Genomic DNA, 25,146 nt, shown 5'->3' on the forward strand with positions numbered 1-25,146 from the left:
TTTAGCTTCAGTAGCAAGTGAAGTTTGTTTAGGTTCCTCTGTCGTATAAAATGACAGGGACTTTTATGGTCTATGGACTATTAGCCATGCTAACAGTATTTTTAGTAAGCATTTGTTTTCCAATTGTGGAACATATACTGCATTTCAGAGCAAGATAGTTCAAATAAATATTCTAAACTTACTCTGTCTCTTCTGGTTATCTTATTGTGGACGAGTACGAGCGAGAGAGCAAAAGAATGTGTCCTGTTGCCGCGACCCCTGAGAAGGTCAAGATTGTTGTGTTCTGGGTGTGCAACTTCACTGGTTTTGTTTCTCTGGTAAGGTTAGGACAGCAAGTGAGGCACTATAGCTAGTTAGACTAGGACTCGGATATTGAGGTGGTATGGTGAATCAGTCTACATAATGATGTTCTATGGTTCCCAGCATAGTTCTGCTATAAGAGCAGAATCCCAGCCACACCACGTGGAGACTAAAAGGGAAATTCTCTCCTTCCACCACTTTCTCGGATTGAGATGGAAGAGGCGGCAGCATCGGAGAATCAAGCTATCTTCTGGTTATCCTTGCAGTACGATTGACAGGAGCTCCTCAAAGGGTTACCAGTCTTTAGGTATGTACAATTCAGTCACGAAGCAGTTCAGGCTAGAACTGGGAGCACGAGGGAAGGTTAAAAACAGTTCACTAATAATACTAAACCTTTGCTCCAAGTACAGGATCATGTCGACATTAGTTACACTTTCCGGAGGCTTAAAAGAAGTTCACCAAGACTCTCTAAAGAAAGCATGAATTTGCACAAAATAATTTTATTTGAACCATAGCACCAATGTGTTAATTAAAAAGTATTAGCAATTAATACTGCAGCACCCTCTACTGGGAAGGCTGTTTTGAGTTTAAAACTGACATGGTATTTTCCTACTAACTTGGACAGCTAAGAAGCATCTTCTCTATCTATATTCATGGAAACATTGTCTGCTTTCTCAGTGCCCATGTTGCCTCCTCTCGTCCCACCCACACTCCCCTGGGAGATTGAGCATTTGTGACAGAGTGAAATCACTGCATGCCTACCACACTTAGACCGTCTTTGCTGTGGTGTCCATCTGGACATCTAAGGGAAGGAGCCAAGTTTAAGGGTATCGTATGTATGCAGCATTTCTATAGAACAAACCTAACCAAAAGGCAGCAGAGTGCTCTACAGGGTCAATTATAAGAATAAAGTTTAATTGATAGGAAAGATAACTGGTTTGTGGGCAGTTAATGCATCGTGATGCAGTGTTCTTTAAAAAGGTTGCTCTCCCAATCTTCATCAAGCCTAAGGCATGGTAGTACAAGACTAACATCTATGGAGGCAGCTCTGTGGGGGATAGGGGAAGAAAAGCAGCGTGAATGTGGAATAGAGAAACTCAAATCTAGAATATAAAAGCCTTGAACATGATGTAAAGGATAATTTGAATCTGATCTTATCAATTGTGCTCAAGAATAGAGCCATTAACAGCCCATTTATGTCCTTCACAGCTACCTCATTTCTGAACCCTTTCTTCTATTGCACTCATCCAATTTTCCCTCAGACTGTGAAAATGACTGAGTCACCATTGTGAGAAGTTGGCCTGATGTATGATGTCACTAGTTCTAGTGTACACCTTATATCAGTCCAAACAACCCTTATGGTGATTGGTTGTAAAGTCAACCTTATAGACCAGCTATCCTAGTGGTAGCATGGACAAGAGCAGTCTTAGGCTAAACTCTGAATGTCATGTGAAGCCAGCTGTGATACCATATATAATCCCTTGAATACCAAATGAAAGGACACCACAACAGATATATATATAAAATAAAGTGTATTTATTCTAGTCAAACCCTCAGCACTCTTTATGAGATTAGAGGTAAGTACAACACAGTCTTATTTATGCATACATTAAGTCACACAGGTAAGTAATACAGTTAGGCCCTAGGGGCCACGCAAACCATATACTAAGTAAGTGGTATAAGGACCACTGTCACGGAAATAGGGTAGGCCTAGGGAATCGCTGGGGCTACACTATACTACCAAAGGTTAGGAATTGGAAGGCCCACGGGATTCAGGTGCAGAGTGGAAACACTCACGCGTAATGCGTAAAAGTCAATAGCAATAGTACAATTTAGAAATAGATAGATTTAGGACACTTCCGGAGTAGCTAGGAAGTCGAGACTGGAAAACTAGACACTAGGATAGTCACTATCCTGATGAGCACCGGAGTACCCAAGTTACCTAGCCCACAGGCTGCGGGTGCATAGGGGTGAAGTTGCGTCGGGTTTCGTCGTCGACTCCTATGGATGCCTGAAGAAAGATGCTGACAGGCAGTCAGTGAAGAATGTCCGGTGGATCCCAAGGCTGGGATCAGGAAGAAAGGATACCTGCAAGCAGAGGGGACAGAGTCAAGGTCACTAGCCAGTGACCACGTGGAACCAGGAAGGAACCAGGCGATGTCGTGAAGATTGCAGGTGAAGGTGAAGCTTGTCGCTGCAGCCACGAGGACCAGGGAACGTCGAGGACGACCAGGACCAGGAGGCGAGCTGTCCCACGAAGGCTCTTGCTGTCGGCGGCGTCGAAGTTGGACTAGGACTCACCAAGCCTTGGCAAGCGGAACCCACGAAGAACGGAGGACTTGCTTCTGGTGCAGACCAGGAAGGTCTGGGGTGCTTTTTCTCTGCAGAGAAGCGGGAGCCAGTCTGGAGGAGCCAAACCAGCGCTGAAGATTTCAGGGTGCGTCGTCACAGAGGCCACTAGCCAGCGGGCAAGCAACCGGAGAGACGCGGCAAGCAGGAAAATGCAGAAGGGCCCCACGCAGGACTCGTGGAGTGTGGGGGGCTGATCTTCGGTGCAGATGGTGCTTGGGGCTTCTCAATCCCCGGTGCACAACTTCGAGGGTGCCTCAGAAGCTGCGCTTGAAGATACTAGCCACTTTTCCCAGGTAGCCGGTCCCACGTCTCTCGTCGCCTCCACGGATCTCAGCACGGCTGTGGATCAGGGTCGGAGAAGTCTGGAAGTCAAGGCTCTGGTCGGGCTCTGCAGTCGGTCCCTCGTAGAACTGGAGCAAAGCAAAGGGTAGTCTCTTGATGGTGCCTGTTTGCACAGGGTAGCCACTCCTTGGCCACAAGGGAGATTCTTCAGTCTTCTTCTTTCGTCGAATGTCGAAGGTCCAGAGTTTCTGTTCAAGTTGCAGGTTCAGGATAATCTAAAGTCTTGAGGCCCAACTCCCACTCTTCTACTAATCTGGGGGGCTGGGATACCTGCTAGGTCACGCCTTATGGGTGGGACCTGGGAGGGGGGTGGTTACACCCACGTCCCTTTGTCCAGTTTCGCACCAGAGCTGGGGCTGGAGTGCCCCAGCGCCGGTTTGAACTGGACTATACAAGGAACACCTTGTGTGCCCCAGGCATGTCTCATTCCTTTCAGCCCACCCTGCCCCAATACACTAAAGTCTGTCTGGGGAGGTGCTAGCACCTCCCCAAGCAGGAAACCTATTGTCCAAGCCTCCCTTGCCGGGATCACTCCCAGCAGCAGGAGGTCAGACTTGTGTCTGTGGCGGCAGCATCCATTTTGTGATGCTGAGGCTTTGGTTAGAGTTAAACAGCAAAGTAGGATTTTAACATGTCTCTCCCTCTAGAAGGGAGGAATAATATCCTCATCACCAGAAATGGTATGGGGTATTATTCCAAAGTGTTAGACACCTTACACAACATGTTTTGATAAAGCCAAACCATAGTTACCATAACCGTTTAAGATTATAAGGCACTTTAAGAGTATATGGTAGGCTATATCATAGAACAGCTATAAGGACATGGTTCCGAAAGCTGCAGACAGGCTCAGCTCAGGCTAGAGCACCATCTCACATGTTACCAAGCACTCTGCCTCCAGGATTGTTAAGGCCTGCCATAGGAGTGACTGATAGGTGCACATGTGTCTATATGTAAGTCAGGTATAGGAATACTACACCTAAGCAAGGGGTGATTACACGACCTTGCCCCACCTGAGTGATCAGCCAGTTGTGTCTGATTGGAAGGCCAGACCAGGGGTGGCATAATACATGCTGCAGCCCCTGGGAGGCCTAGGGTACACCTATGCCCTGGGTACCTAGGGTACACTGTACAGGGTACAATAAGGTGATCCTTACCAATTGGGAATGTACCTAGGGTACATGGAGTCCATTGTAAAGAGAGAGCAGACAGCCCGAGACCCTGAATGGCAGGATCTCAGGCCAACTAAGTCGAAAAACCAGCTAGACACTAGGCAAAAAGTTGGGGGTAACCATAGTCAGATATCCACCTTCCTACAACCATATTATTATCTGACGGAACCTTGCTGAAGGTCATATTCTAAGTTGTGCTCCAATGCTTGGATTGTCTTGTATGACAAGCCAATACTTTGTAATATTCTATTGATATGCCCAGATTGTTTGTTGAAGACTGTAAGCTTGGCCTAATCTTCCTCTTTAACTTATACATTTTCTTTGTTACTAGCAGATCTTCACTTTTCATTGTTGTTTATTTCTTGTGTGCTTTTACAAGCACATATTCAGGGCATCCCCAGTTGCAAAATCTTTGGCCAAATTAGCATCTTTCTGATTTTCTACTCAGGTTAATCAATTTCTCCTTATGAGTAACATTTTTCGACGTTTGACACCACTTTAAAATTTTGCTCTTACCACCACGTGGCATAACAGACAGTACAAGTGGCTGTTTCTTTCCATAAGAGAATGGCTTTTATCTTGCCATCTTCAATACATCACAGTGTCTAAACACTTGACTTTTGCTAATATCATTTGTGAGATAGATGTTTTGATCATTTCGGTTTTAACTTTCAAAAATGTTAGACATGGTGCTTGTATTTCATCCCACATTCTAAACAGGTAGTAAAAACATTTCAAGAAAATTATTTTATTGAGGATGGCTTCATGATTTTCATCCCAGGCTAACTCCTTCCACAAGCACCACAGCTAAATTACCTTATAACATGTACACATTACCATAACCTGCATGTTTCTGTTTTATGAGAGAAATCAAATAGCAGCTAACACCCAAGCTGGATTTTCGATGAATCAAAGTAGCCACAGTAGTGTTGTATTACTTCACGTCCTTAATTGCCTATTGATCTATAACCATAGATGCTCTGTATTTGTTCTTCTATTATTGAATACATACAAACTTCAGCTATATCATGCAATAAGCTAGTGGACCAGAGAACTGGGGGGAGGGGGGCAGTTCTGCGTTTTGTATTAGTAGAGTATAGTATAGTTCATTAGATAATCACGAGTTTGTCACTAGTAGAATTTTTCTTGCATTAGAGATCAGATTTTTACTGTGCTGCTGCTCCGTGGAGCAAATGTCACTATCGACCAGAGCTCTTTTATAATTATATTTATGTTATCTTACACACTCTAGACTGAATAATTGTAGCCATGACTATTACCTTGCAATACCTTTTTGTCAAATGGTACGACTTAATACCATATGTACTATGATGATTTAAAAAAAACTCAACATTAGGTTTGAAAAAAAAAAATGAATCAAAGTGGCTAGATACCCTGAATGTTTTATATTACAACAGTGGAATCTATTAAATACAATACTAAAAAATAAATAAAATTTAAAAAAAACAGCCCGGCAGTATTGGTTCATAAGAACACAACTTCATTATGCCTTAAGATTTATTATCACTCAGCTTCTTGTTCGTCTAGTTTTAATTAAACTGAAAAATCAACAAGGGTACCTGCGTTTACACCAAATTACTAGGTCAGTGGCAGCAGGGAAAGTAAGGTATTGTTTCTTTTTATTTTTTTTTTCTCTTTTTTTTTTTTTGTTTGTTTTTTTTGTCCTCATATGCCACCGAGGTTATAGATGCGCAATCAATCGGATTACAAGCAATATGCTGGCACAGTTCGAACCAACTGGGAGGGATAGTCATGGAGCCGGGACCTCATCCCACAGCAGAAAAGCTTGACATACCAGGGACCGCCATTCCATAACCTCAGAAATTCAGCTGGGGTGCCACCCAAGTGCTGAAAGAAGGGAATCAAAGTACCGCTTATGCCAAGCAGTTGTAAATATGGCTTAATCATTGGACCTGGGGAAAAAAAAACAAAAAAAAAAAAAAAAAAACCCCAGAGTCTCACTGATCCCATTTAAGAAGATGCCAAAATGATCTTTTGGCTGGATTCCCAGCTCTAGCCAAATCCAACTTAGAAACCTGCAGGGTAGAGGCGTACCAATCGTTGATAGAGGGAGGTAAGGTATTGTTTTCAAATGTTAGTAATGCAAGCATTGGATGTGTGGAAAGGTTTTTGAAAAACACCACAGTACCCCTGACTTACCTGATTTGCAACTACTGCATCTTGGGGATCATCTGGTTCTGCTGCTGCCAACAAGGCTTGCAACGATAACAAGACCGTCCTCAGGGTCATAGCTGCTGCCCTAAAAGAAAGATAAAACGTATTGGTTGATTTATTTCCTATGGTTGATTTATTTCCTAGTTATACCCTCATATCTTTGTGGCACATTGATGGACATTAATATTATTCAAACGACTCTAAAGAACGCAAGAAAAATTATGACATTACAGATAGGTTATTAAATCATTTACCAACACTGTAGAACGAAAAGTAACATACAAGAAATAAGCTCAGTGTGATTTTGAGCACTAAAAATAACAGTTGTCATTATTCAACAAACTGATGAAAATCAATTCTGTAGTGAAGAAAAAAGGGTTACTTGTAGTCTTAGCTCTACATCATAGGAATCTTCATTGAAGTTATATATGCTAGAATCATTCCAAACTGCATACACCGGCCCCAGAGTACTTTCCCTAGATGAAGTGTCATTAAAATGTCACCCAGGATGTCTGTGTTCATCTGCCCTTGTGATGTCCAGCACCCTGTAACAGCCTGAGGTTAAAGCTTTTCTTAGAAATAAGCAAATGACCCTCTAATGAGCAAATTTAAGCCCTTATATTGCAGCACCTAAAGTGCAAGAGGTTCAGAGTGTATGACAATGTAGGCAAAAAATACAGTCTGAGAAGCTTACATTTGTAAGGCAAGAAAATGTGCCCCATTTCAGACTCAAGAAGCTTCCTCGACCCATGATGCACTCCACTGGCAGCTGCCTTACAAAGTCAGTTTTTCGTGCATTTTTCAAACGGTCAAATAGGGACTATATTTGTTTCCAAATGCTAAATCTCACCCAGCCGGGGAGGCGGGTGGCTTGATTAGAACTTCAATGAAGATTCCTATGGTGCAGAACTCTAACTACGAGTTAAGTAACCTTTTCTTCTGTATTGCTACACCTCATTGGTGGACATAAATGTTTGAACAAACAAAATACAATGTGGCTAGACTCTTACTGATTTGGCCATAGTTAAACAGTTGGGGGGCACGAGATCCAAGACCCTCTTAGACTTGGCTGCCAGGTTTGGCAATATTGCCTGGATCACAAAGTGTCAGTCACAGCAGAGTATCTGCCCGGTTGGGACAACCAGGAAGCAGACTTTCAATCCCGCAACTTCAGAGATTCCAGCCTCCGGAAGCTCGACCCGGAGGTCTTTCAGACCTTGAACGACCGTTGGGGTCCCTTTTCAATGGACCTCCTTGCCTCGAGATTGGACAGTCAACTTCCACGTTTCTTCAGCTGGAGGCTTGACCCGTTGGCAGTGGCCACGGATGCCTTAATCCCAGACTGGAGAAGGGGTACACGTCCCCTCCATTCACGATGACCACGAGGACAACGGCTCAGATCAGGAGGAAACGTGTAGAGGTTGTAATGATCACTCCCCTGTGGAGATTCTGTAATCCTACTCCCCCGGTTTCAGACTCTCCTCCTGAGTCCCGATCGAGCCCCCCCCCATCCTCTGATTCTGGGGAACTCGTTGTGGCTTATGGCGTGGCGGATTACAGGAGATGATGGGAGGTCCCAGACCTTTCGGAAAAAGCTGAAGTGTTCATGTCCAAGGCTTGGGCGGACAGTACAATCAAGCGGTACAGGTCGTCATGGGGCAGATGATCCTGTTGGTGTCTGTGACGGGGTCTTAATCCTTTGGACGCAGGACTAGCCTATATTCTAAATTTTCTGGCTAGTTTAGCCTCGAAAGGTCTTGCTTACAGGTCAATAAATAACTTTCGATCAGCCATGTCAGCCGGTCATGTGCCACATAACAATTTGGCAGTTGGGGGAACACCTGCTTGTCTGCAGGTTTCTGCGAGGTATCAGATTGTCTCTACCCCCAGAACCCCTGTACTCAGCCCTTTGGGATGTGAATCAGGTTCTCAACCTGTTCCTATCCTGGCAACCTAATTGTTTTCTTTCACTGCAGGAGTTGTCGGCTAAGTTAGCCATGCTGTTCTGCCTCATTTCCTGCCGTCGCGTCTGAAACGCGAGAGCGTTGGATGTCACAGGCAGGATATTTACCCCTAATGGGGTGACTTTTACTCTCCACAGGAGGACATAGTGCCACACAAGAGTGATCACTCATCCGGAATTCCCGGACTCTCCTAAGCCGTGTGTGGTCTGCTGCTTGAGAGCATATGAGGAAATGACGGAGGAATTCCGTCCCCCGGGAGAGCATCAATTCCTCATAGCGCTAGGCAAGCCTTTTAAAGCAGTATCTTCCCTCACAATAGCCAGATGGATTAGATGGGTTATGCAAGAGGCGGGAATTAGCCTTTAAGATTTGAGCCCACTTAACTCGAGGGGCCATGGCCTCCAAGGCTTTTGGCTTAAGTGCCTGTTTGGAGGATATCCTCAACTAGGCGGATTGGTCCTCGGACTCCACGTTTAAGAGGTTCTACTTCAAGCTGGTGCTGGATATCGCTCAACTCTGGGTGAGCAAGCTTTACACTAGCATAATCCTCACCTCCAGTGCGAACACAGAATGAAAAATGTCCTAACTAACGTAACGGAAAGTTTTGATTCTATTAAGGACTGGAGGAGAGGATTATCCCCACCCTAGGGATTTCAGATGAAGATTGCCCTTCCCGTATGAGAGTAAGTAGAACAATTATAACACTGGATTGTTTGGGGCAATAATGTGATGTGATTGCTTGATGTCTCACTGATTTTATCCACAGGTTTTTACTGTAGTCGTTCTATGTTAATACTGGCTGCTGTTAAAATAAAGTGAAGAGAGAAGGCATAATCCTCTCCTCCAAGTCCTTAATAGAATTGAAACTTTCAGTTACGTTAGCTAGGAAATTTTGCATTATTTCATTAGCATTCTAAAAATGGGCGACAGCCGTCCCGTGGACTTTCCTACCTGTTGTATCCCACCTCTTCGGCAGTGCAGAAGTATTTGGCGTCAAGAGATGTCAAGAGATGTCTCCTCAGTGATGCCTCAATACTCAAGTCTGGTTTGGGAGCATCCGACCGTGAGGCTTTCTAATTTTTCATGAGACAAGGAGTAACAGCTTTCACCATAGCAAGTGTAGGAAGTTTTTCCTCTATGTCAGAGAGACCAGGGACTAATGGAGGGAGAAGATTTAGATATGTTCTTGGCTGCATGGTCTCTAGGATTACCGAAACTGAGGAATGCAGTGTTGCAAGAGGAATCTTGGGTTTCAAAGCTCTTCTACCCAAGACCTAATGAAATGCTGTGATGTCTGCGAGACACGAGAAGGCAAAGCTGCGAAAGATTGGCTATAAGAGAAATAAGAATCATTAGTATCAAAATACGGCGATCTAGGCCTGTATTTTAGAGGTCTTTCAGGACTGTGATAAATACTCCTTGAAGAAGATGGATCTGAAGATGTGGTACAGGATACCATATTCAGAGGAGAAAATTGCAACGGCATGAATGGAATAATAGACGTCATGCGCCTTGGAGGAACACAATCCAGAATGACAGATACTGATAAGGCCTGAGGCGGTCTAGATATGCTTTATGTTGCTCACTTTCTTTGGTGTTGAAGAAAGAGAAGACATATAAATCCTTGGAGTGTGAGTCTGACCAGGTGATGCAACTCAGTCAATTAAGGAAATTTGGACAAGGCAATTGATAAAGCAGGAGCAGACTGACAGCCAGACAGATTGTGATGGCAAGATAGCCCTTCTCAAAACTGCCCGTTTAACATTGTTTCTTCAACAACAACAGCAAACACAATGTTTTCTCTAAGGGGTGGACAGCCATGGTGGCTTTGTCAACATTAATCACTAAGCCTTATTCAACATCTATGGTGACTGATCTAGCCGATATAAATCAATGGTCTTTTGACGTCATCACATCTATAAATGATTGATGCCCCTAGTCTTCATGGTGGTGGTGAGTAGAAGGTGTCAAATTCACCTTAGACCGCAATCAAGTAGGTACCGAAGCGTTCAACATCAAAAAGCTCAATGGCGATCTTGTATGACACTGCACTGGTGTGGAATTCCTATAGTCCAACACCCAGGACATATTGTTTGGGGTCAAGGACAACAAGTTTTCATGTTTAGTTTGTCCTTGGGACAAGTAGGCCCAACCCCATGTTGCACAAACCCTTTGGCTGCCAGATTATAGTACCACATTAAGGATCAGGGAAGGGCAATGTCTGCAGTTGAGGTAATATTTATTTCCATATGCTCATGCTCTGCGAACTTGTATTTATGGTTCATTAATAAAAAGCCTTAAATGTGGAGCCGCTGGCGGCGTGGGTGCGGCAGGACCCGGTGATCCGGGGCCTAAAATGGACGATGGGATGGGAGGATCGCATTTCCCTATATGCGGACGACGTTCTGCTGTACCTGGCCTCGCCGGCGCGCTCAATCGCTTGCCTCCTGGACATCTGTGCGTCGTACGGGAGGAGGTCCGGATATGAGATAAACTGGGAGAAATCTATTGTATACATGCTCCGAGGATCCCCGCCTCGGCTCCCGAGGGGATGTGAGATTCGGGTGGTGGTGGACGGATTCAAATACTTGGGCATCTATGTAACTGCTGATAACGACAGGTTTGTTGCTGAAAATCTAACGATCCCCTACATAGGCTTCGCAGCGACGTCAAGCACTGGCGTTCCTTGCCCCTGACACTGCTGGGGAGGGCCGCTCTCTTCAAAATGTTGGCCCTCCCTAGATTCTTATACGTACTCCAAAACACTCCTTTCCCGGTTGCGCCTACTTATTTCGCCGCCGTCAACGCGGAGGTCACCGGCCTATTGTGGGAGGATAAGGCGCCGCGGATAGCACTCCATAAGCTCACCAGTGGGTGGTACGATGGAGGTATAGCCCTCCCGGACATGAGAACGTATTACTGGGCATCGCAACTTATGGTTGTAAATCAGTGGCTTCATGTGCCTGGAGACGACCCGGCGTATCGTATGGATCGGCAACTGTTGGGGGTCGAGGGGGTCATGGGAGCGCTCTACAACCCCAAGAGGTGTCGCTGTCCGGCGGGGCCCACGGCACATACCCTCCAGATATGGTTTGCGGCACAGCAGACTCTGGGATGGGCAGGAAGGATTACCCAGGCTACGCCTCTATGGGAGACGAAACAGCTGGGGGTGCTACGCACCACCAAAGGGTTCCACCAGTGGGATCTAATTGGCATCTCCAGGGTCGGTGACCTCTGGAAGAAGGGAGAGGTGGTCACGTTTACCCAACTGCAAGCAGATTACGACTTGGCTGACACTGAACGTTTCAGGTACTTGCAAATCCGTCACGCACTTCGGGCGGCGATCCCGACCGGGACCCGGCTCCCGGAGTCGTCGCCACTGGAAGACCGGCTCCTCACGGAACATCTAACACAAAGAGCGACGTCCCTAACTTACCGGAAAATGATAAACAATCGACCTGACCCATTTGCGACCCTTAAGAGTAGATGGGAGGCAGAACTGGGGGACTTGGATGAAGCGGATTGGCATGCGGCGCTTTCCTCCCCTAAGGAGGTGGGCATATCGTCCAAACTACGGCTGGTCCAACTTAAAATTCTGCACCGCACGTATTACACCCGTACACTCTTATTTAAACTGAAGGGGGCGGACTCCCCGCAATGTCTCAGGCAGTGTGGGCTGGAGGGAACTCTTTTTCACACTCTCTGGGAATGCCCGGTCATAACTCTGTACTGGAAGGGAGTACTGCACACACTCTCCCAGGTGACCAAAGTCCCGACGCTCCCAGAGCCGCGGAGGTGTCTCCTCAACATCTGGGAACAGACAGACCTTAAAAGAGTGACGCAACTCTGGGTGACACTGGGACTCATGCTGGCGAAGCGCAATATAGCCCAGCGATGGGGATCAGGGCAGCCACCGACTCTTGCTCAGTGGATCCGGGACATGGACTCCGCAATGATTGTTGAAAAAACTGTATATGTGCATAGAGGCTGCCCCAGAAAGTGGACCCAGGTGTGGGGTGGGTGGAATGTATATAGAGGAAATATATGTGAACCCCCACGCGATGCTTCAGACTCTGAACTCAGCGACCAAGAATAGCCAAACTATCGTTTGCTCACAGAATGAGGTGGATACTATTGTATGATACTGATGGGGCACCTATGTATTTTAAACGTGCCCGTACAGATTCGTTGCACTACCGATGGGCGGATTTCCTGCTGAACTTGATACCAATGTATGTTGCTTTTTGGTTGCAAAACTCAATAAAAATATTTAAAAAAAAAAAAAAAGCCTTAAATTAATCGGGTGAGCGCTCTGAGGAAATGTAAATTTAGACTGGATTACTGACAGTGGTTCCAGTATAAAAATGTGTACATGCGTTTGCAAAGTTTAATATGAGGCTACGTAGAATACTTCCAGGATACTCTCTGATGCAAATATATGCTAAAGCTTGAACGCAAGATAGAAGATTCTTTGCTTTTAAAATAAAATGTTTATTAAACAAAAATGTCACAAAGAAAAACAGTTTTGTCAAACTACTTTGACATTTTCGGTACCATTTCTTTAAGTATCATTTAGTAAAAATGTTGATGCATATTAGTATTTCCCAAAAATATTAATAATGGAAAATCAGTGTAATCAGTTTCAACAAAATTATAGGGAACAAGAAAATACACATGCATTGGCAAAGTCAATATGTATGACATTGTTGGTCTGCCGTTTGGTTTTGTAAATGTGTGTGTAGTTTGGAAATGGTTTTATTGTGGAAACTGCTGGGCACTCATAACAAACATTGACAAAACCCCCCAAAAAATATTGCCACAGTAGTTCCTGGCACTTAAAACTATTTTGCATGCCAATATGCTCCTTGTGATAGAGCAGAATGAGGTCGTTCACAGTGACGGGGGAATGGGAGAGGGAAAGCGAGAGGGAGAGAGAGAGAATTTAATAAAAACAAAAAGGTCTTGGTTAACGCCAGACCTAAATATGCGCCCAATTCTTATAAAAAGTCACAAAAGTGCACCCATGGAATATGTACTTGCGTTAGTGCAGATTTACGGCTTTCATGAATTCAAAGATTTTAAAGAAGTAGATCAGGAAATCGTACTCCTAGAAAGTGTTTGTTAACTGCATTTTAGCACATACAAATATGCATGTGTAGATATGCTCATGTGAACATCTGTTGAGCGGTAACAAGTTCAATTTCCCACCAGCCACGTTCTCTCCCAAACTTGGAAGAAGTTTACTTCTGCTTATGTCAGGAGTAAATTTTCAACATTTCTTTGGATGGACGAGCTGATGAAAGCCAAGAAAACATGGAGGTTAGTAGCTTTGCACAGACTCAAAAGGGCATTCCAACAATGGAGATCTATTGCTTACCATTACCTCCAGCCCCTGTATGTAGATCTGCGGAGAGGTGGCAAAATAAGGGAATTGCTAGTATTCAAACCATACGATGGTATGATGTCTGGCATAATCAGAGAAGCTATTATCAGAGCTGTTGTACAATGAGATTACTGCCATAATCTGTCGCCGCACTACATGGCAAAGGGACAAGTGGATTTTGTTGCAGGGCAAGTAGATTTATGAAGTAATTTGTCCTACGGACAAGCAGAAATTTTATTAAATTCCACATCCCTACACTGGGAGTGAAGAAGTCAAGTGTGTTTCTCGTCTTATCTTCAATACCTAGATATTGTCTGAAACAGACTTGCTTCTAGAGGGTGCAGGGGAAGAGGATTCCTCCATTCTCTTTTTTGTAAAATCCTGTATACTAGAAACAACTCGTTATACTTTTATTCTACTATTTATTTTGTATAGTATTTATCAATATGGAGATAGATGACTTCCAAGACCAATTGGTCTGTATTTTGGGTTGATAAATGTATTACTATTTCGACCATTAATCTGATAATATTTACAATGATCTGTTTGAAGGTAGATTATGAATGGTACCCAGACTATCAATGGACATCATATTGCCACCCAATATCTATAGCCACACACAGGGGGTTTCTTAATCTCAACTCCACCCATTCACCATTGGCCCAAAAACTTTTACTCAAGGGAAAAAGTTAAACCAAGGAGAACGAAGGATGAACTAGGACAATTAACCTCCAACTCCAGCTCGATGAATTCTTGTAAAAAGCTTCACCTCTAAATGCAAGAGACACATAGTAACTAAAAACTGTCTGACAAGTAAGGAAGAGTTACCTACCTGTAATCCGAATTCCAAGGAATCCATCTACAGTGAGCCAGAAAAAGCTACCGAAGGACTATTTTTGATGTGGCCTTTCACTGGTTGGAATGTAGGTATTGAGGAAGTCAAGACACAATCCAACAGTGTCAGACTGTTTTCCTCAGTGTACGCTGCCTACCCACAGAAAGTTTCATTTTATTTCCTTTTCCCTTAAAAAAAATGGGCATTTCTTTTCATGCAGCAATGTTGCCTTACATTTTTAGAGGCATTCACACATTTAGAATAGGCTTCGCAATAATTTCTCATACACTTCAGAAAATAAGAAAATGTGAATTTAAGAAAGATCCCTTGACTGAGAAATGACAATATCTATTGAATTATTAAATGTCCCACAGAGTTGTTTTAAGTAACAATAACTGAGCTAACATTTGGATTTCCAGATGAAATGTTTTGTATTATATGTGCAACACTTTATTAGCGATGGCACCTGAACCTAATTACCCATGATCTTGATAAAACTCAAGGAGGTGGGTGAAAGCCACAGTTTTTGTACTTTGCACTTTTTGATGTAATTATTATTTGCACTTTTGAAACCAGTATTTATGTGAAACTATGCCAAGGGACGCTGTGTGTTTTAGATTAAAAAGAAATGTATTCTGGTGGGGCTCCTCTCCTACAACTCTGGCATAGGGTGGACCACAAGGGGCCATACTCCCCTACTTTCATACATGATGAAAACAGAACTGACAACACGAACTTGGAAATTAAACGTTGCACACATTAGATAGAAATTTGTATGAAAAAGTAATGAGTAGTAAACGCACCATAAAAGAGCGTTCAAAAACAAATATAAGAGTATATGCAAATGGGTACAATTACATCTAAAAAAGGAATAATAACTGTAAAATGAGACGCGGCCTAGTGAATTGAAAAGGAGTATTATGTAGACATTTCATTGTAAAGAAACGTAGGTGGTATAGCGATTAGACTGAGTTATGAGCTTGAAACTTTGCAACAAAATTTTAAGAACGATAGTTTATGAAAACGAACACATTTTTACAATATTAAAGTATAAAAACATGCATTAATTTAGAATTAATGAATTTTTGCAGAAATCAAATTTCTAGGGATCATTAGTGTTACGATTATAATTCATGAACGTTAATGTTATAATTATTATATTATCTCATTTTAGTATTGTTCAATAATACTAAACTAAGTAAATGTGTAGTCAAGTTAAAGGTAACATGTCTAATATTGACCTTTACTCTAAAAATTAACAGTTTAGTGATTTAGAAAACTATTGTATTTTATATTGCAATTGTGAGTTCCTTGCTTTCGGTATGAAACATTCTCATGGGAATGCAAAACCATGAATTGGATTATCTATTATCCTGTGTGTTGTTACTAGGTTTCCTTTTGACAATCTATGGGGACTTATGAATCTGTCCATTCTCATGGCAAGAATGAGAAACTATGCTGATGTTTCTATTCTTTAAATGACAATGCATATTCTGAACGGATGATGGTCTTTCGATGGTGTGGCACCACATGAGACAGATATTTCATTATGAACTTATAAAAGAAGAAACCGTGGAAGACAGGCAACTCACCTGATATTTTTTGTTTGCTACGCACTCAATTTTTCTTATGAGTTGCATCACACTCTACTTATCTTGTTCTTTCCTTTTGGGGTGCACTGCGCACTCCATTTCATGTATTTTTCTTTTGAGAATTCAAACTAATTTTGTTACTGGATTATTTGTCGATGCTACAGTTGGTAGCAGATGGACTGAGGACTTTCTTGCTGAACTAGAACTCTTCCCTCCTTGCTTAAGCTTTATGCTGAACGGACATGCCCCTGGAGACTGTACATTTTCTTTCCTTGGTCAGGGTAGGATGTTTGTTAATCAGAGAATCATCCTACTATCTCATGGGTAGCAGGACTTTGTAAGTGGATTTAGATCTATTTTTGCACAAGTGCTGAGTGTTTTTATTAAAATCGTTATATAACTAATTAAAATGTTTGAGAGTGCTTAGCTTAATGAATTTTGAATCTCTAATTTAAAAATTTACAAAATCTACATTGATTGAGACTGTGTCAAATGTTTCACAATTGAACTGTGCATTGGGTGGGATTTTGTCCATGTTGAGTAGATAAAAAAAGATGTCTTGAAATTTTAAAAATCACCACACATATCGTCGAAATAAAGATCTCTTGGGAAGGCTTACATCTCTGGATTATGGACTGGGATGTTAGAGGGATAAGTCCCATGGGTGAGTCCACTCTAATCGTAGTAGGGCCCAGTGTGGTTAGGGTGACTGAAAAACCGTGTACATGCTTCCATTATACAAGATCTAAGTAGTGGATGATAAAAGAAGAGAGAAAAGAGAAATCTCCATACATATTTCCATTGACATGCTTTGACAGCAGCCTGCCGTGCCCTTAGCTTGCTATGTAGCCACTACTATTTATCTCTTGCTTATTGCTGTAGGCATTACGCATACCCTATTGTGCCCTCCCTCAACCTCTGTACCTTGTACATTTTTGGCATGTTGTGGTATTAATGTGAAAACAGACAGATTTTGAGCAAAAAAATATTTGTAGCTCTGTCGTTTACTTGCTAGATTCTTATTTTGAGGATATCCCCGGTCACATATATTCTAATTATTTATTAAACTCCCCTCTTCTAACTAATATTCTTAGGATTCACATAACATCCAATCATTCCCGCACAGGGATACATTATCAACTCACACTCTACAAACCATACAGATCAAATAAGGTAGCCTCTTACCAAACTGCCACAAGAGCGATATGAATCGCTATGCACAAGTTGGAATCAAAGACCACAAGCGTACATGTGCTGGTAGGGGTTAGTTAGTTCTGTGTAGTCTGACCCACTTGTTTATGTTGCGGCATACGTTAAATTACAAAAGCTAGCTGAAGAAACGTCCAAGTACACTAAATGAGGATGCGTATCCTAAAGTTCTCCACTTTAACAAAGCAAGGCAGCCAAATAGGAAAAAAGAGAAGACTATTCCAAAAAAACTGGTTCAAGTTAGTCTAGGTACAGGAAATTTCCTTTGCCGGATTTAGGCCTGAATGAAGAAAAATAGCAGGATGCACAAGTAGGTGAAATACTCCAGATTATAAAGGGAGATAAGTCAAAGGACGTTAACATGCCAGATCCCAGGAGAGGATGACAGTATAACTGGCATAAGAAGTGAGTGACAGAGGCCAACTTTAAATTGGTATCTAGTCCCTGAAGAGATACGGACTACTCTTTTATGCCACCTTTTCATAAAACCTTAATAAGTAGCAGTGACTGTTTCACTAGATAACTCACATCAGTTGTTGTCATATTTAGACAGAATCAATGCTCATATTGAAATAAAACAGGACAAGCTTAAATCAAATGACTATTATAAGAATTTAAGCAAGCAAAGTTAACTTAAAATGAATACAGTCACTTGGAACCAGCATTCCTTCATACAAGCACAGGCTGGATTAAATCACAAAATGCACTTTGAGGACCAAGTTCTTCACAATACTAGGAAACTATGGAAGCAATTGCCACATAAAAATATTAATTCAAGTCATTCAAAGGTCAATGTAATTTAGAAAAGACGTTTAACACATAAAGTGGCTTACCACTGATCTTTCAGGATATCCAAACAAATCGCTCCTGTAACTGAGCTAATATTAGGATGCCATATTTTGGTTATAAACCGCACCTAAAACATAAAATAATACTATGAAACAACCACAAAAGTAAAACAGCAAATGATCAGTATTAGACCAAACTTAAAAATAAAAAAAATAAAAATTAAAAATTAAGATACCAGTTTTAGATCATGTGGATCACCATTGCATTCACAAATGTTGATTTCAGCCTTTGTGAGAATCCCAAAACAATGTTTTTAAATAACTTATTTTAACATTAAACTGTTTAACAGTTAACATCATCAGCATCACTAACACAAGATAAGGACATTAAAATTAACTTTCTACATATAATGAAGTTCCCAATTCAACCTTCCATACCAAGCTGCCTATGGTGATATCTGTCTGCCAAATTCTCATTACTCTCCCCCACTTCCCCAAAGTACGTTCATGTTTCTGTGGGCATCTTTATAAGTCTCAGATTTGCTTTTCTGGTATCAGACAGCGGTTCATCCCAAATCTCCACTAATAGTGGGTAAGCTTTGCTGACCTCCTAATCTCGGATAGCTTTGGCCATCAGAAACCTCAGCCCCACGAAAAGCTTCAAGTATCCATAACTCTTTACATCAGCTGAGGCATCCAACAAAGACAGTTGAGGCGTCGCTTCAATGACAACCCCCGTTATTTTGGACAGTATCCTGGCCACGCTACCCTATTACGGCATACAGGTCAGACAATCACACAACAAAAGTAAGACACCATTGCAACTCACCTAGCACCTCGAACAAGCAGGAAATGGGTCATTAGTGCAGGCTGCCAGTCTGTATCGCCCACTGGACCCACATCTGCCTCCCAATTAATCAGTAAAGTTTGAAAGGAATCTGGTGTGTGGATACCCAAGGTTTTGTATATTTGTGAGATCTTTTTGTCTGGTAAGGGGGCCGTGGAAACTTTGGCTCCAATGGACTAAATTGAGTAATGTAGTCCACCTCAGCAAGAAATCGTGTCACAGCATCTCAGAATAGGTACCAGAACAACTGGTTATTTAGTAACCAAAATTCCCCCTGATGCACTGAGAAAGCCCAGACAATGACACCCGAGACAACATCTCCCCGGATTGACCACGCTAATTTTAGTGCCCAACGAGTGAGGAAGCGGATGGGACGTATCCAGAGTTGCTGGTGAGGAGGGGGAGGCTCGGCTGTGGTTGCACGATGGAAGCAGTGCTCTTGGCCACGAACAGCACGGTTAGTATGGGAGTCCAGAGAAAGTTTGCACGACCCCTTCAGGTCCTCAGGCCCCAGGGTGTGAAGAGCATCACTGAGCGATCGGGCTAGAAAGCCAGAAAGCCCAGCCCAGGAAACGCAGAGCCTGGCGAAGCACACCTGAAAGTGAGCCTTAGGGAGCATTGAGCCAGCATGGGTGTCTGCAATCCCGCGGCAGCTCAGCAGGAACTCACATCCCGATTTACTGGCTTTCTTGGCCTCTGCACCAAATATCCAGTGAGGTGTGCGTCAAGTGGCAGGCGTGTGGAGGGTTGTGGGAGAAAGTAATGGTTAGTGACTTCTGTTCTTTTTTGCCAAACATCTTTTTATTGTTTTTAGTTTACATAACGAGCACAATGTCATCACAACAGTAACAACTGTCGCATAGTGGACATTCGCAAAGTACATCGTTATTAGAGGCAACACTGATTCCATATTGGACCAGTAAGACAATTAAAAGGAACATTGCTTCACATTTCAATACACCATCATAATAATATCGACAACACTTTATATTTATACTGATCGACCATCCGGGCCCTGAGGATATATTTGGGCCGGCACCTGTATCTATAACAGATTGCTCTTCTCTAACCATTTTGCCAGGCAAATATAAGGCCACAAGACTCAAAGCCACAAGTGCAAAAAGCACGGAGCGCTGCCAGCCAGACAGACAAGAGCTAGAAAGGCATAGGCAATAGACTGAATGTGTTGCCTGGTTGAAGATTGGCCAGAGACTTGTGGTCATGCGGTCAGGAAAATCTAGGACCAGCATTCAGACTACCCAGAGGAAAAGAAAGCAGGAGACAGCCCCATTGGAAACCCCACAATAGAATTGTTTTAAGAGGAAGATGTCGGCAAAGATCACAGTCGAGGCTAGCCCCATGACAAGTCACTGATGGTGTCCGTGAGTATGCCCAGAGCAAGATGGGTAACGATCGCAACTGTACTACAGTATGGCCAGAGCCAAAGAAAACAGATAAGTCACAAGATTTTGATTTCTGATAACTTTTAACCCTCGATTGAAGAGGAAGCGTCAGGGCAAGGAGCATCCAGCCCAACCCCCTCCACTGGTCACGGGTCTGAAACCCCTAGAGGATAGCCCTACAGATATGGGCCAGGCAGCTGTATTTACCTCCATCTTTATCTGCACTGATTATCATCTTGAAAAGGAGAACTCTTACTGCAGCAGAAGCTCCAGGCCCCAGCATGAAGACCAACTACGACAGCCCCCGGGACCAGATTATCGTACGGTCCCTCAGTACCACAGGGAACACAGAGATTAGGATTGGAAGTTATCTCTTGAAAAATGATGCCATTTCAGATGGCATAGAGGCAGTCAATCAGACATTGGAGGTCTTCAATGCAATTTTAACTCAATTGTTAATGCATTCCCAGCCTGTAAAGAGGAAACCTGCACACCTTAGTTGAACACTCCAGTGAGAAGGGCAGTGGAGAGAGAGTTCGAGCTGCGCCGCGCAAGTGAGGCAGTGTCCAGCTTAAATAATGTAAAGGAAACAGATCTGCCAGATGCCCACTGCGCAGAAGGCCAAACTGAAGAGTGTACAAGGAGGTCAAAGAGCATAACGGAGGCCACAACCGATATCAACAGCTTCTGGGAAGCAGTATTGAACACAATGCAAGCAACAGTGGAAGGACTGAATAATCAAGCTAACAAGATGGAAATACAAGTGGACCTGTTAAATACGCTTGCTGTCTTAGTTTCAGGCATAGAAGGAAGATTGGAGAATTTAAATGGGGGTTAAAGAGTACAATCAAGGAAGGATGATGAATTTACAATGTGCACATGCAAGGAAGTAATCGTTAAATTGGTACGATGACCAGTACGCTTGGAGGAAATGTTCGGAGACATAAGGCCAGTATCTAGTGCGAAATACAGACTGCTGCGCAAGCAGGTGATGCAAGGAAAGTCCACATCACTGGGGATGGATGTGCGGTAGAGGCGGAGCAGATTTCTGAGCTAACTACTCCACCCAATCATGAAAAAACGATAATGGATCACTTAATCAGTACTAACACACAATGCTGCTTCCTACAGAGAGGACAATTCAGGAACAGAAACAAGAGTCAGTGACCACCGACTCAACAACCCTGCACCACAATGTATGACGAAGCGTGAAAGAAAGTATGCAAGGAAAGGCAGACATTGAGCTTACCCAGTGAGATCCTGCACGGGGCAAGCCCCAGGTGAATTTTGCAGTGACCGTGCTGACCCTACCACGATTAACGGCTAAGCAATGAGAAGCAGAGCACCAAGAGTTCAAAGAGAACTGCGAAATTGGGGCATGTCCACAGCCCGCACGGCTCATTTGGCCAGTTTTGGATGAAAGGGTCAGCCAGAGGCTGTGAACGAGACTAATCTGAGCACTAATAAATGAGAGAATTAAAAGGAGGAAGAGGCAGAGCCCACCCCGCAAACAGGAAACCTATACAGAGCAGTAACACCCCCGGGAGGCTCAATGAATGGAAGTTGTAGACTAGGAACGAGGTCCATGGAGGACTGTACCCAATAGGCTGCTCCCCTGACCCAGTACTAGTCCAGTAGAACCTGGTCAAGGAGTCGGCCAACAACATAACATTGGGTTGTGGCCAAGGGGATAATGGTGGTGGACCGCAAACGAGTAAGGATATAAGATCAAACCCTGGTTCTAATCTGATCTGTGGCCCGTGCAGGAGTCACACAGAGGCTGGTATACCATGCGATGACTCTGCATGCTCATGGGGTGACACCCAAGAAGAGAACATAAGCCCACCCGGAAACACTTTAGAGTGTTAGGGCTTCTGCTGTTCACATGGAGTCACAGGAAAGCCTACTGTGGATCCTCAATACAGATCTAGAGGATCCCATGAAATCTTAAATCACTCAAACCTATTAAAGCTAATAAAGGGCCTGCCAGAAGTCGAATACCAAGACATCTTCTCCATCAAATGCTTGGCACCCTGGCAAAAGTAAGTATCTGAACTCACATCGGTCACGTTCAACTACCCATAGATCTACGCTTAAGTCACAGCTTTTAAGGAGCTGCTAAAGAGATGGGAATAAAAATAGTGCACTTCCAGGAGGGGTGCTAGCTTCCCCTCCTCCTACCATCACAACAACTAGCAAGGGATGGTGGAAACAAAGCAAGGGTTGGATCCAACAGGTACCCTCAATTTTGAAAGGTGCAGACCTCAAGAGTCCCAGTCGGGCTGAAGATGCAAGCAGCACAGGTGCATGCAGAGGAAGGCGCTGGGTCTAGACAAGTCACCAAACAGGGTGAACTGGACAACTAGAGCTGGCTACCATTGGTGCTAACAGGGGAGGACCATGAAGACAGAAATGAGAAATCCATGGGGCATCACACAAAAAAGCATAGCAAGCTAAGTATTTGTCCTTGGAATCTGGGAGGATTTGCCTTGAAAATTTAAGATGCTACAGTGTCGAAATACTTTGAGAAGTTTGATATAATTGAAGTGCAGGACATGTGGGCACAATCCAGCATCCCATTATATGGGTTCACTGAATACAACCGATGGGCACATAAAAGTAGCACAACCTAAGTGAAACTCTAAACTAACCGCAAAGGTAACACTGCAGGATATAAATGAACACTGGTTATTGGTGTTACAATTGAAGGATGGGACAACTTGTAGGTAATTGGACTGGTTTATATTTACATTACCCCAAGATAAAAATTAAAGATAGTGGAGAAGCTGATTAATCTGCTCCTGGAATTGAAAGGAGATAAACAGATGCCAAACCTAGTAATTACTGGAGACTTTAACCGGAACCTTTTTCAAGACGCAGACTAGGATGGTGATGAGGTACTACAGGATTTGCCAGCCCAAATTTATCTTCCGCATAGACAAGACAATCTCAGGGAAAGACTCCTGAAGGCTTGTGAATCAGTTGGCCTGGTAATGCTAGATGGGGGCCTCACGGGGGACATTTCACATGCATTGAAAAGGCACTCCTGCAAAACTACTTCCTACCTTGATTACATGATGGTGAGCACAAGCCTGTTTAGTAGGAAAACCGAATTTAAAATCGAGTATAGACCGGAGAGTGACAATCACCCATAAAACTTCTGGCTATGTGCCGACACGATCGTTCTAAATCATGCACGGATACTACAGGTAGAAGATCACACAAACTCTAAAACGCCTCAAATGGAGCCCGAATAATACTGAAGGCTTGCAAGTGAGGCTGAGGGAATCCTGAAGGAAATCTCAACCAGTGAAAAGGACACGATAACGGTATGGGAGAGTCTCCGAGACCCTAGCGGTAAGCTATCCGGCCAATAACTCGAAGAATGGCAAAAATATTACTCACAAAAGGCTCATCAACCAGCCAAAGCTGATTCGCCTCATCAGGTCCCGGATCAACAAGTTGCTTCGTCAACTGCGTCGCTCACCACAGAACTCCACATTACTAAAATTCCTATGAATGGAGCGTAGGAGATTTTAAAAAGTGGTATGGCTGCTAAAGAAAGATCAGAAGAACTGAGGGCGAAGCTACTCCACTCCTCCAATCAAAAGAACCACGGAAACCTTTGGAAACTAATTAACGACCTTGACAAGAGTCCCAGGACGTCAAACAATGCTAATATAAGTGAGGAAGAATAGATTAATTACTTAAGAGCACACTATAAGGGAATTACAGACGTCTGCCCTGTCCCAAGTCTCAGCCCTGCACCACATGGAGCTAACAGCATGAGCCCAAATGAGTTGGCGAGCCCCAAAACCCAGAGCAATGGTGCTAATGACATCAAAGACTATTCAATGGAACCCTCAGATCATTCAATGAAGTCCTCAGTCAAAATAAATGAGAACTCACGTACCAACTGTGCACCCAGCCCAAATGGTATACTGACTGCACTACTGAAGCAAAATGTTAACACTTGGGCTGTCTTTCGATATTCAATGTTTAAGCAACTATTGCTCACGCAAAGCTGGAGAGGCTCAGTGATTCACCCCATTTTCAAGGGCAGGGTAGTCCCATACCGAAGTAATTATAGACTGATATTATTGCTTGATGGCTGTGGGCCTCATAGTGAAAGAGGGGCGTGACACCCGGACACTGCTATTCAATTGCTTTGTGGATTTTAAAGAGGCCTTTGACCGCGTCCCTTGAGATCAGCTTTTGGAGAAACTACTAAACTTGGGAATTCCACAAAATTATACAAGGATGATCCAGCTACTATACACAAAACTTGGGTAAAGATCAAGGCGGGGGACAGGTATTATCTATCTAGAAAGGTCAACACCTCCCTTGGACTGAAACAGGGATGTGTACTGTTCAACCTGTTTCTCTCGAAACTCCCACCACCCCTAGTTGAAATGGTGTTGCATGCACAGAGCCTCACGTCAACAGATGAGTAACATCTTGTATGCAGACGATCTGCTGTTAAGCAACACCTGAGCAGGCTTGCAAATGCCAACAAATAGCCTTGCGGAGTAGTCAGCTAACAATCAGTTGAAAATCAACCATAAGAAAACCCAAGTTATATCCTATATTGACAAATAGCAAAAAGGAGGAAATGGCGCCTAAACGGGTCCAACATCGATGACGTTATGACTAACACAAACTAGGTTTCAAACTGGACTAAAGAAGTTCCTTTGTCATGAAAAAAAAAAAATAAGTTATAATTGCAAAAGCGGAGGCTTTGAACTTCTTTTTTAAATTTGAGGAAA

At 43.3% G+C, this 25,146-nt stretch overlaps 1 protein-coding gene across 3 annotated transcripts in view; it reads right to left on the bottom strand.

The window, feature by feature from the left end:
• The window catches only part of UBE2K (ubiquitin conjugating enzyme E2 K), a 231,459-nt gene that overhangs the window by 93,226 nt on the left and 113,087 nt on the right, over positions 1-25,146 (bottom strand). For all 3 annotated transcript variants that reach the window (XM_085642239.1, XM_085642240.1, XM_085642238.1), the window contains 2 exons: positions 18,176-18,258; positions 6,345-6,444 (listed from right to left, as the gene is read on the bottom strand). In XM_085642239.1, coding sequence (XP_085498365.1) covers positions 6,345-6,444; positions 18,176-18,258 — 183 coding nt within the window. The remainder of the gene's footprint in view (positions 1-6,344; positions 6,445-18,175; positions 18,259-25,146) is intronic.

Source organism: Triturus cristatus, chromosome 2_2, assembly GCF_964204655.1.
Source record: "Triturus cristatus chromosome 2_2, aTriCri1.1, whole genome shotgun sequence".
Lineage (NCBI taxonomy): Eukaryota > Metazoa > Chordata > Amphibia > Caudata > Salamandridae > Triturus > Triturus cristatus.